This window comes from Neopsephotus bourkii, unplaced genomic scaffold (genome assembly GCF_033783945.1).
Source record: "Neopsephotus bourkii isolate Nb327-2 ecotype Australia unplaced genomic scaffold, CSIRO-AGI_Nbou_v1 NB_256, whole genome shotgun sequence".
Classification (NCBI taxonomy): Eukaryota; Metazoa; Chordata; class Aves; order Psittaciformes; family Psittacidae; genus Neopsephotus; species Neopsephotus bourkii.
The window spans coordinates 1,192,238-1,205,498 of record NW_026900765.1 but is presented as its reverse complement, the minus strand read 5'-3'; the positions used below and the strand labels follow the sequence as shown (position 1 = coordinate 1,205,498).

The 13,261-nt window shown below is 38.8% G+C and overlaps 1 protein-coding gene across 7 annotated transcripts in view; it reads left to right on the top strand.

Moving 5' to 3' along the window:
* Window positions 1–13,261, top strand: part of CSNK1G3 (casein kinase 1 gamma 3) — a 58,192-nt gene that overhangs the window by 18,470 nt on the left and 26,461 nt on the right. For 6 of the 7 annotated variants that reach the window (XM_061346029.1, XM_061346028.1, XM_061346026.1 and 3 more), the window contains 4 exons: window positions 1,893–2,041; window positions 3,308–3,542; window positions 12,819–12,904; window positions 13,037–13,121. In XM_061346029.1, the coding sequence (XP_061202013.1) occupies window positions 1,893–2,041; window positions 3,308–3,542; window positions 12,819–12,904; window positions 13,037–13,121 (555 nt within the window). The remainder of the gene's footprint in view (window positions 1–1,892; window positions 2,042–3,307; window positions 3,543–12,818; window positions 12,905–13,036; window positions 13,122–13,261) is intronic. The other variant, XM_061346031.1, reaches the window with a different exon arrangement.

The following is a 13,261-nucleotide window of genomic DNA, read 5'->3' as shown; positions in this document are numbered from 1 at the left end:
AAAAGCTTACATTTGCATGTCTGCTGTTGGAAAAAAATACCTTAGATACGCTTTTCCTAACGTTACGTTCTGACTTTTCTTCTGACGATCTAAGGATAGGAAGAAAAAAATGCAAATAACAGAAGGATCTTAGATTATTGTTTTTAAGCAAAAGCAGTAAGACTATTTTGATTAAAAACCAACATCACAAACCTCTAGTACTTTGAACTCTTAATATGAAATTATTTTATAAACATGGGGAACTTTAGACATAGTACTCTGTAGCTGCCTTGTGGAAGCTGGTAACAACAGTCTTCTGGCATTTGTATTTTTGAAGTGTGTTTAGTACTTTAAAATGTTACAAAGAAGCACAGAGCAGATGCAGTTGTAATAGAGGAAACTGATGTCTCTTGAGAATGATTTGAAGTTAATGTCTTTAAATGTGCAAATGCAGGAATAGATATTCTCAGAATATGTCTCAGGGCATTACACCTCCTTCCAAATTCCCAGTGTTTTATTTCTCTTTATATGCTTAAGTGGTTTGTGCAGTCTTTCTGAAATGGTTATGATTGTGTGCGTTAATTATATATATGGGTATGATTATACATAGTTTAAAAATAAATGGAAGCTCTACTCTGCAGATAATTGAACAATTAAACTGGATTTTTAGGGGTTATGTTTTCATTATTCTCAATTCTAGGAAAAGAGACTAGTGAAAATGCCCTCAAAAATGCTGTGTTAATTTGCTTTTAGTTTGCTAAAACAGTTCGGGTTTGGGTTTTTCTGGTGTGGTTTTTGGTGTTGTTGTTGTTTCTTTAACCCAGAGCTATTGTGGACACAATTATAAATCTGTGCCCTGAGTGTAAGTAGTACTGTAATAAGGTATGAAAAACTTGGGACTATTTTTGTACCTCAGAAACCACCCAGAGTTAGGGATGATTTTAGTTTTAAACTCGGACCTGATCTACAGAGAAGGAAAGTGAAATCCAGTGCTTCATTAGGGGGTATTCTCAAAATAGATTTTGTCGTTCTGTGTAGTACAGTATTATAACAATGAGCACCATAAAAAACCTCACATTGGAGGAAAAATGCGTTTCAGAGAATTGGATATTTAGAGTAAATGAGGCACAGAGGATGTATACTGAAGAGGAAAAAAAAATAAATCTCAACTAACCAGCTTCAAGTGAAGAAAATTTATTCTACTGAATGAGGAAGAGGTCCTGTGCGTATGAGGAAGTGCAAGATCAATAGAGGCAATGATATCAAGTTATTTTGAATTATATAGCCACACAATCCATATGTACAAAAAGGCAAAAGTGAAACTGGATCATAAGTCTTTGAATATTGATACTTTTGAACTTTGAGATTACCTGGTTTCGAAAGGTGAGTGATAATATAAAGCTATAAAGTCCAAACTTAATGTTTCCTTAAGCTTGAGGATTCAATAATCTTTTTTTGATTTTTATATTATTTCTATAGATATGGTAGTTTTATTCCTGAATGTGCATCTGTTGTAGCCTTAATTTAAAAAGTTTAAATGCGGTATTTTTGAGGTTTTGTGGGTTTTTTTTGTGGGTTTTTTTTTTTTTAGGAAGGAGCTTATTTAAACCTCTCTTCATACCTTTTTAAAATTCTGCTTCAATTTACAGTTAACCTAAAACCTTCTGAGTTTAATTTTTTAAGTCTTTCACAAGTCAAATGTAATACTCATAAAATATTTAATGAAACTGGTACTACTTTCATTATTCCCGTTTTATCTTTTACCTGTAGTTTTTTATGAGGTTTTATTGTTGCTTTTGTGTGAAAAATGTATTTTTAGCTTCAGACCAGCTTGAAATCAGGTAGGAATTTTATTGGTAAGTTCACTGATCTTATTTAATCCCTTACAGTTACTTCCTATCTTTATTTTACAGATGGAATACCTCAGGTTCACTATTTTGGCCCATGTGGCAAATATAATGCTATGGTGCTAGAACTACTCGGACCTAGTCTAGAAGATTTATTTGACTTGTGTGGTAGGACATTTTCTCTTAAAACCGTTCTTATGATAGCCATACAGTTGGTAAGTAGAATAGAAATTAATTTGAGTTTTCATTAGAATAACTAAGTCAGTCTTAAATGGATTAAATGCTTATTTCATTTAAGAGACTTGCACTGCCCATGTTTAAAATAAAGTTTTAGTAGGAAGACTGTCATGTCACTTTCAGTTACTTTGTTCTAGTTACTTTGTTCAAGAGCCGTTGCATGAATGTAGTTCTATTGTGTCTTCCAATTTGTCATAATCACAATCTGAAATAATGAATTTTAGCTTAATGTACTCAATTAGAAAAAAAAATAAATCCCAAATCTTTCTGAAATAAAAATAGTTTTAATTCACAAAAGGAGTTGGATGATGGGACTCCTAAAGTAGCATAAATATTTTTCCTGGTTATTCTCAGAAAGAAATCAAGCAAACAAAAAATCAAATCCCCAAACCCATCTAAAATAGAATAGTATTATTAAACAATTTTTTTTTTTCTGATTTTTTTTTTTTCTGATTTGATTCCCTTCTGATGATAGGTGGATCTGGAAAGAGAGAAAAAGGGAAATAAGGCTTGCATTGTTTACTTTGATAGAATGTGTTTTAAATAAGTTCTTATGAAAAAATAATGATACTGAACCTCCACTTCCCTAAATAGGTAGTGTTTTTACCAGGCAGGGTAAAAATAGCTGTTTAAAACATGACTGTAATTGTATAACAGGCCTGAAACTATAGACACATTCAGCTTATTTACAGCCAGAATGGCAAAGTTCATTTTTTTAAAATGCTCAGATTATCACAGATCATCTTTATTCAGTACTTGCTGTTCTTCCTGAATATACACATTTTTGTAGAAAATGATCAGGCTAGAATTGAGGTTATATGCATACTGGTGAGCTACCATTGCTTCTCTTGTTTATACCTTTAACATGTAATAGATCCAAATGGAACTTTGCTGCTCACTACTTGATGGCATAGTTTTTGATTTATGTTTCAATGTGCACAAAATATGCTTGGTACCAGCTGTTCTTAAAGAAGATAACTTCTCTTTTATACTTCATTTGTGTCTCATGTCCAGTATGAAAGTTTCAAGTATACCATGTACTGTGTCTTCTTAAAGGATGTGCACAATTTTCATTGACTTTAAATGGGATATACCATGTTAAGAGCAATAGCTGTTAGGTTTTCAGGTAATGTGAAGGGAGATTTCCTCTAAATATAAGGTCTATGTAAGTTATTTAGCTTCTACCACAACTTAAGGTAGCAGCCAAAAGCTTAAACTAAACTATCGGTTCTTTCTTTTATTAGATTTCTCGTATGGAATATATCCATTCAAAGAACTTGATATACAGAGATGTAAAACCTGAGAACTTCTTAATAGGACGACCTGGAAACAAAACACAACAAATCATTCATATTATAGATTTTGGTTTAGCAAAGGAGTATATAGATCCAGAAACAAGGAAGCACATACCGTATCGGGAACACAAGAGCCTTACAGGAACAGCTAGATACATGAGTATAAATACACATTTAGGAAAAGGTATGTATGCTTTTTTAAGTGCAGAAAGAATGCAACAGCTGTCATTTGTCAGAAATCATCATGTTTTCAAGTTGTAATTTTTCTCAGTGTATAGTCATAACTGCAAGTTTTGTGTACCATGCAAAATTACAGTTTGTCCTTGCAGAAATACTGTTTATGGGAGTATGGTGTTCTGAGTTGCTAATCGTCATGTTTATGTCTCAGCAAACAATAGTTATTTTTGTCAGATATCCGTAAAAGAAAGATGATGTGTATCTTTCTGTATCATACCATCTTCACATTAGAAACATATCGTAGCAGGTTGGGTGTGTGGCAGGTAGATATGCTTATTAAAGATACCAAAGTGAAAAGATTGCAAGAACATGTTTTCAATTCTACCGTGCCTGTTTTGAGCCCTTTGAAATGCACCAGGTAGTGGAATAAAAGTAGTTTATATTTTATGATGCTTTCTCGATTTTCTTAGTGGTTTTTAATGTTTATACTGTTAATGAGGTTTTGTCAGACTAGTTAAAAGTTACACTAGTGTTGTAAATATGATGCACGAAAGAAATGGCAGGAGGTATATATAGAGAAGTTGTTATTATTGAATAATAATGTTTGAGCACTCAAAGCAGTCTTTTTTAGGTTTGTTTGTTCCAGTTATATAGAGGTTTTCTAGTGAAAACAGGTTTGACACCTTTGAATTTATGTAAACAAGTTGGTTAGCATTGCATGGTAACCACTAATTAGGTTGCTCTCACAGTTACTTTGTATTAATATGGCAAATGAGAAACCATTCACATTTTCTAAATAGTAATAAGGTGCTTTATCAGTAAAGTCAGACTGTGGTAGTTTGTGGTTAGCAGCTGTAGCTGGTGAACTGATGTTAACATGCAGAAACATAGAATTGTTTACGTTGGAAAATACCCAACTGCTAACTAGCCACCCTTTACACTAGCACTGCCAAGTCCACCATTAAACCATGTCCCTCAGTGCCACATCTACATGTCTTTCAACTATCTCCAGGGATGGTGACTCCACCACTTCCCTGGGCAGCCTGTTCCAGTGCTTGACACCCTTTTGGTGAAGAATGTTTTCCTTATAGCCAATCTAAATCTCAGTTGGTCCAGTTTGAGGCCATTATGTCTTGTCCTATCTCTTGTTACTTGAGGAAGAGACCAACACCCACCTCGCTCCATCTCCTTTCAGGTAGCTATAGAGAGCGATAAGGTCTCCTCTGAGCCTTCTTTTCTGCAGACTAACAAACCCCCCACCCCCCCCCCCCAGTTTTTTAGAGTTACTTCAGTGGAAATTATAGAATTAATTAAAGTAATGGGTGTTTGAGAGAGCTTCTGATAAGTATATGAAGCATTGGTGTTTATTATTTTACTTATAGGTGAGGAATACTAAAATTTAAACAATATTTTTGTCAAAGAAACACATTTAATATCTAGTATTTAACCAGGTCTTGTGGAATGCAACAGAGCTTTCTGGAATGCAGCTTGCTTTGCTAAGCATAGTAAGTGGATTTATAGCCATGGAGCAGCTGAGAAACAATTACCCAGTTTGCTCTTCTGTTGCAATTTCAGGAAGGCCGAACTCAGTATCAAAACACCTGATACTCGTCTTCCATAATCAGGGACCAGTAGCCTCCAAAAGTTGATTCTGTTAGATACTGGCTACTTCAGAGCTGACAGCTGTCTTTGCTTTCAACTGTGTACCCACAAAAAAGACATGGGGTGTTGGTTGATGAGAAACAAAACATGAGCTGGCAATGTGCGCTTGCAGCCCTGAAAACAGCTGTCTGCTGGGCTGCATCAAAAGGAGCGTGGCGAGCAGGTCAAGGGAGGAGATCCTGTCCCTCTTCTCCACTCTCATGACACCCTGCATTCAGCTTTGGGGCCCCCAACAGAAGAGGGATGTGGGCCTGTTAGAGGGAGTCCAGAGTAAGGCCACTTAAATCATTGAGAGGGCTGGAGCACCTCTCCTGTGAAGACAGGCTGAGAGAGCTGGGCTTCTCCAACCTGGAGAAGAGAAGTCTCAGGGGATACCTTACTGTGGTCTTTCAGTAGCTGAAGTCTGCATGAAAGCTGGAGAGAGACTTTTTACAAGGGTGTGTAGTGATAGGATGAGGGGAAATGGCTTTAAGGTGACAGAGGGGAAATTTAGGTTAGAGCTTGGAAGTTTTTTACTGTGAGGGTGGTGAGATTGCCCTGAGAAGCTGTGACTGCCCCCTCCCTGCAAGTTTTCAAGACCAGGTTAGACGTGTCTTTGGGAAACCCTGCCCATCGCAGAGGGGTTGGAATTAGACGATCTTTTAAGGTCCATTCTTACCCAAACCATTTTATGATTCTATGAAGTGTGGAGAAATTTTGTCTCTGAGAGAAATTACCTTATAGAAGCAAGGACACCAGTCACATGCTAAGGGCTGCAGAATATTTGTATTTCCTTCAAACAGTGATCTGAATAAAGCCACATTATTTTTCACGTAAAATTATTTCAGATACAGTTTCCAGCTTGGCACAAAACAACCAGAAACCCTTGATTAGAAGTCAGTTTCGGAAAGAAAAGATTATTGAATTTATTGTCTAGACAAAGTTCAGTAACTGTGTCACCTTCTATATACCCCTCAGAAGAGTGGACCTTGGCAATTTTGTGCAAGTTTTGATGGTGTCTATATGTCCTGCTTCAGAAATTAAAGAAATATTACTTTTTGAGTGGGGAGTCACAAACATACAGCAAAACCAAACTCCATATGAAGGAGAGGCCATGAAAGTTAAGAGCTCCCATTCATAGTGTTCAGTGTTTGTTAGACCTCAGTGTTTGTTAGACCTCAGAGATCTTGATGATGAGTTGTCACCCAAGAAATGCCTGCAGAATAACCAGGTCAGGAACCACTGATCTGAATCTGAACTGAAGCAGAATCATTACATGAGGTCATGCTTCTCTGCATAGTTTACCGACATCACTTGTAAAGATTTCAGAAAGGCACAGCACTGATATGAACACCGACCCCTGAGGAGCGTCACCGGTCTCCACTTGAACAGCGAGCTTTTGACTGCAGCTTCTTGAGTCAAGCCAATTCCTTATCTACTGAGTGGTTCATCCATCAGATCCATAGTTCTCCAATTTAGAGACAAGGTTGTCATGTGGGACAGTGTTGAATGCTTTGCACAAGTACTGGTAGATGACATCAGTCACTCTTCCCATATCCACCAATGCTGTAGCTCCATAATAGAAGGCCACCACATTTGTCAGGCATGATTTGCCCTTAGTGAAGCCATGTTGGCTGTCACCAGTGTCCCCCTTATTTTCCAAGTGCCTCAGCATGGTTTCCAAGAGGATCTGCTCCATAACCTTGCAAGGCACTGAGGTGAGACTGATTGGCTTGTTGTACCCTGCATCTTCCTTTTTTCCCCTTTTAAAAAAGGGTGTTAAATTCTACCTTTTCCAGTCAGCAGGAACTTTTCTGGTCCCAGGGACTTGTGCACTTTCACATTCCTTGCATGATTTGAACCTGATCTTCTCCTACGGCACGTAGTTCTTCATTTTCCCCGTCCCTGCTCTTGCCTTCTGTGTATCACCCATTTCTTTCTAGAGAGGGCCTACATTTTCTCTAGCCTTCCTTTTATCACCAATATACCTACAGAAGCTCTTCTTATTGCCCTTGATGTCCTAGGCCAGATTTTATTCTGCCAGGGCTTTAACTCCTGGCTGCTTTGTTTCTCAGCATTCCTCCCAGCCTACCTGTCCTTACTCCTACCCTCTGTAGGCCTCCTTTTTTATGCTGAAGTTCGTCCAGGAGCTCCTGGTTCATCCACAGAGGCCTCTTGACGTTCCTGCCTGACTTGCCTTTGTCAGCGTGCATCACTCTTGAGTTTGGATAAGGTGATCTTTGAATATTGACAAGCTTTCTTGGGCCCCTTTTCTCTCCAGGGCTTTATCCAATGGTACTCTACCAAGCCAATCCTTCAAGAGGCCAGAATCAGTTCTCCTGAACTCAAGGGTAGCAAGGACCTCTCACAATTGGATTCTCACTTGAAAAAGGATGTTATCATCAAGGCATTCCAGGAACCTCCTGGATTGCTTGTGCCCTGTTGCCTTGTGCCTTCAACAGATACAGGAGTGGTTGAATTTCCCCATGAAGGCAGGGCTTGTGAATGTGAGGGTGCTCCTGTCTGCCTGTAGAGGGCCTCATCTGATCAGTCGTCCTGGTTGAGTGGCCTGTAGCAGACCCCCAGTGTAATGTCCCCTGTCCCTGCCCTCCTTTTAATCCTGACCCATAAGCTCTTGACTGGCTCATTATTCATCCCCAGGCAGAGCTCTGTGCACTCCAACTGGTCATTGACATAGAGGGTGACATCTGCTCCTTGTCTCCCCAGCCTGTCCTTCGTTATAGAGCCTACGTCCTTTTGTTCCAGTCATAGGAGCCATGTCACCACGTCTGTGATGCCAGTAAGATTGTAGCCCTGCAGGCCTGTGCACATGCCTAACTCTTTTTAGTTTCCCATGCTGCGTGTGTTTTAGTTGGGCCTCTTCAGGAAGGAAGAGAGGGATCCCAGAGAATGTAGGCTCTGACTGGAAGCTTAAGGAAGACAAAAATATGCATCTGTAAAAGTTCTACAATTTTCTGTATTTACTGGAAATCTAAGTTGTTGATAGTTTGGGGATTTCTCTAAATCCAGAAAAACAGTGTACTGAATTGTTGTCTAAGATACTTGGCTACAGAAAGTATAGTCACATGAATTTGCTTTAATATGGCTGTCTCTAAGGGTCTGTGTAGCAACCACTGTCCTTGGTTGTATTGGTCTTTTCTTTGTGGTGCTGAGGCACAAATGTTAGCTATTTTACAGTGGATCCCTGAGACTCTTGGGAATGAAACAACTCAGCTCTTCTAATGCTTATTGAAAGGCCAAATGAAGTCAATTACTTTAAAGAGTACTTTTGGTACAAAATCAAAAGAACCCCAGCCTTAGCTTTATAGTAGATCTACTCTGTTATCAGAGCAGTCATGATCTAGATTTAACATCAGTTTTCTAGGGGCCAGACTTCTTTGTAACTTAAACCAGCAAAAAGTAATTCTACCTTGGCTCAATTTTAATGCACTGCTTTATTATAAATAAATATTTGGACCTAGAATTGTATTAGCCTAAACCACAGAGTTTTTCCAGAAGCTTGGAGAAAACCAGTGTTTTTGCAGGTACAGGCTATGCTTTGTGGCGATAGGCCTCCACGAGTTCTAGCAATTTCTACATGTCACTGAGCCAGTAGTGCAGAGTGAAGTACTTTTCCAGATCTAGGACCCCCATGGGAAGTCCCCTAGTCTCCTTCTTGTACCCGCAGAGTTATCACTGGACCTGAGGGGCAGGAATTCAGCTGCCATAGACAAATACCTTTTTCTGTGTAAGTTAACCTTGTAAATCAATAATCACATGAAACAATGCTTCTAATACAAACTGAGCTAAATAAATCTTTGCTTCCTTAATTTAGGATACAAATTATTATTTTTCCCATTATTCTTAACAACATGGCAAACGATGTGTCCTTACAATAAAATGGGTGTAGAACTTAATTTTTATATTTGAATCATTTGCTTCAGGGTTCCTAATTTTATTTGGGAAGTGTCCTGGGTTCAGCAGTAGCAGTCATTTTTCTCCTTAGTAGCTGGTGCAGTGCTGTATTTTTGTTTCTCAGCCTGAAAACAACGCTGATAACACCGATGTTTTTAGTTGCTGCTCAGTAATGTTTGCTCTGACCAAGGACTTTCTGAGTCTCATGCTCTGCCAGGGAGGAAGGGAAGCTGAGAGGAAGTAGAGACAGGACACCTGACCTAACCCAGCCAAAAAGATATTCCATACTGCAGCATGTCATGCCCAGTGTATAAAGTGGGGGCAGTTACTCAGAAGGGTTAGATCACTGCTCAGTTGGGCTGGGTATCGGTTGGTGGGTGGTGAGCGGTTGTATTCTCTTCCCTTGTTGTTTCCCTTGTCATTATTATTATTGGTGATAGCAGCAGTGGTTTGTTTTATACCTTAGTTACTGGACTGTTCTTACCTCAGCCTGTGGGAGTTACATTGTTTTGATTCTCTTCCCCATGCCTCCAGGAGCAGGGTGGGAGGAAGGAGGGCAGTGAGAGAGCGGTTCTGAGTTATGGTTGGGCTTAAACCACGACAGGAATGAGTGCTGTTCTTTCTCTCAAATTATATTATTGTATGGAATCATATTATTTTTAATAAAACTGCAAATTCTGGATGATAGCTTTCAAATTTATTTTTGCTAAATTTTGACCAACTCTTTGTGTGCAGCCACCCAGACAATTCTTTATCCACCAAGTGGTTCATCTATCACATTGATGTCTCTCCCTCCAGTTTAGAGAGCAGGATGTCATGGGGGACAGTGTCAAATGCTTTGCGCAAGTCCGGGTAGATGATGTCAACTGCTCTGCCCCTGTTCGTCATTTCTGTAGCCCCATCATAGTAAGGACACCAAATGGGTCAGACCGGATTTGCCCTTTATGAAGCCACGTTGGTTATTATCAACCAGCTCATTGTTTTTCATGTGCCTTACTTAGCATGCTTTCCAGGAGAATTGGATCCAAGATTTTGCCAAGTAAAGAGGTAAGACGGACTGGTTTGTAGTTTCCCTGGTCTTCCATTTTCTCCTTCTTGAAAATGGGGCTATTTTTCCCATTCCCTATTCGTCAGGAACTTCACTAACTGCCATGATTTTGCAAATATGACAGTGATTTAGCAACTTCATTTGCCAGCTCCTTCAGGACCCGCAAATGGATTTCATCAGGTCCCATGGACTTGTGCACATTCAGATTGCAAAGATGATCTCAAACCTAATTCTCTCCTACCACATGTTCTTAAGTCTTCATTGTCCCAGCCCCTGCATCTGCCTTCCAAGACTTGAGTGCTGTGGTCAGAGCATTTGCCAGTGAAGACTGAGGCAATGACATCATTGAGAAGCTCAGCCTTCTCCAAATCCAGCGTAGCCAGTTCTCCTGACAGCTTTCAAAGAGAGCCCACGTTATCTCTAATCTGTCTTTTGTTTGTTACATACTTAGAGAAGCCTTTCCTGTTATCTTTGACATCCTTTGCCAGACTCAGTTCTGACTGGGCCTTAGCTTTCATGATCTAGTCCCTAGGCTCCCGAACAGTGCCCTGTATTCTTCCCAGGCTGCCTATCATCCCTTCCACCTTTTATCAACTTTTTTGCTTCTAATTTTTTTTCAGCAGCTCCTTATCCATCCATAGAGGCCTCTTGCCCTATTTCTTTTAGTCGGGATGCAACACTTCTTAGTTTTTAGCAGGTAATCCTTGAATATCAACCAGCATTCTTAGGCACCCCTGCCCCCTAGGACTTTATCCCATGGAACCTTACTAAGTAGGTTCCTGAAGAGGCGAAAGTCTGCTCTCTTTAAGTCGAGGGTGATGAGCTTGCTGCATCTCCTTCTGACTGTCCTGAGAATCAGGAGCTCAACGATCTCATGATCACTGCAGCCAAGGCTGCCTTCGAGCATCACATTCCTATCAGCCCCTCCCTGTCAGTGACTACAAGGTCAAGCATGGCACCTGTGCTTTTCGGCAGATCTGTTACTAGGTAGATGAAGTTGTCTTCCACACTATTAAGGAACTTCATGGATTGCTTGTGCAACAGAACCTCTCAGTCTCATTGAACTGTGATGCACTAGGTTCAGCGAACATCAGCAGCCCTTTCTCCAGCTGATTCTTGAGATCCTTTTCTGTTTCACCAAGTCCACTGCTGGGGTTCTTTTGGTTTTTTTTTGTTTGTTTTGTTTTGTTTTGTTTTGTTTTGTTTTGTTTTGTTTTTCAGAGGCCCTGCTTCCCACAATGGCAATATAATCTTTGGGTTTATTGTTTCTCAGGTTTATCTTAAAGAAATCCATAATTCCATCCCTAGGAACGGGTATTTGATTCCTGTTTTTTAATTGCTCCAAATTGATCAGTGAAGAACTCAAGTGGGTTTAAATAACAATATCCTTTCCCCAAAATTAAAACAAACAACAAAATTCTTTCACATAGAGGAGTCTTGAGAGCATTGTGAATTCAGTGATGTATCCTAGAAGTATTTCCCACAAAACCATCCTGTAGAAGTGTCTTCAATGGTCAAAAGCTTATGAAAAAGAATTTAAAAAATCTCCTTAATTAGAAATCATTTCAGGGTAAAGATTGAGAGTTTGTCGTTTTGTAGAAAGGACTCCCAGTGAAGGAGTAATTGCCTCAATAAGGGGTGGTTTGTTTGGTGGTGGGTTTTTTTTTTTTGAAGAAGAGGAGGCTAATATTTTTATCAGTGTAACCTGTAGAAGTTAATGCAAAAGAGAGGAATTATTACCCCTTAGGAAAGACCAAATAGAACTTTGCAATACATTTTTGTGTTGTGTCCAATACCTTAGTGTTGCCCATAGATGGGCCATATGTTACACACTAGTTACATTTTTGTATGCTTTGTTTTTTTTTATTTTTTATATAAAGACATTGCATTGCATAAGACACTTATTGTGAGTAATGCTTATGAAATACTCACTTCCTATACAGCCTATCCCAGAAAGAGTACAGGATTTGTACTCTATTAGAATCAACGTTTCCTTGACTCCAGTTCATGAGAGCCACGGAACTCTACTGCTTATTCCTGCATTCTTCTTAATCTATGTGATTGCATCAGGATAGCATATGGACTAATGCTGCTCTACTACAGATGAAAAATTGTGCCCATGCCAGATGTTGTCTTATGTAACTTAGCTTTTAACTCAGCTGGATTGAGAGCAGGCTGTATGTACATGCCTCTCTCTGTGTTGCTTTCTGATTAAATAATAAGACTCATGAGCCTTTTTCAGTCCACCTTTAGCTTACTCAGAAATTCCATAAGTGTCCCTGAGGAACAGACCATCTTTTTCATGATTTTATAGAGGAAAAATGAGTTCATTTAAAGATGTCCTACATTGTTTCAATTTCACAGCCAATGGGTAAAAAAAATATATGAATTAAAACCCAATTGTGTATGTAAAGGTTCAAAATACAGTTTAAAATAAAACAATTTATTTCAGCAAGATAATCCATTTCAAGTACTGTTGAGATTAATATATCTGCAGTCTGCCTCTGCTATTTTTTGTTTTAGCTATGTTCTTAGTACACAAGAAGACCCCCATGTGCTGTTTGACTTCAAGTACTTCGCACTCCCAATAATTTTTACATAATGTGGAAGCTGATTTTTTAAATATAATGTAAAACTATGCAGATTGAATGTTCTAATAAGATTTGAATTTTGTTTCAGAGCAAAGTAGAAGAGATGATTTGGAGGCTTTAGGTCATATGTTTATGTATTTCCTCAGAGGAAGCCTTCCATGGCAAGGTTTAAAGGTAGTGTTTTTTTGATATCTTCCTCTGTCCTGTTTTCAGATCATCAGCTTTTCTTACTGGGATCTTTTTCTTTTTGAAAGTTTGCCTGCAAACTGTATAGCTTCAGAAGCTTCTTTTGTTCTTGTGTCATAGGCCGATACATTAAAAGAACGCTACCAGAAAATTGGGGACACAAAACGAGCAACCCCTATAGAAGTATTGTGTGAAGGCTTCCCAGGTAATGCACACTGTTAATGAAAGTTAATGTCATGACATTGATTTAGAAAACAGAACTGGCATAGATAGTTGTTTAATGTATGGTTTTAAAAATAAATATAATAATGCTTCCAAATATGTGTATTATGTGCTATGGTAATA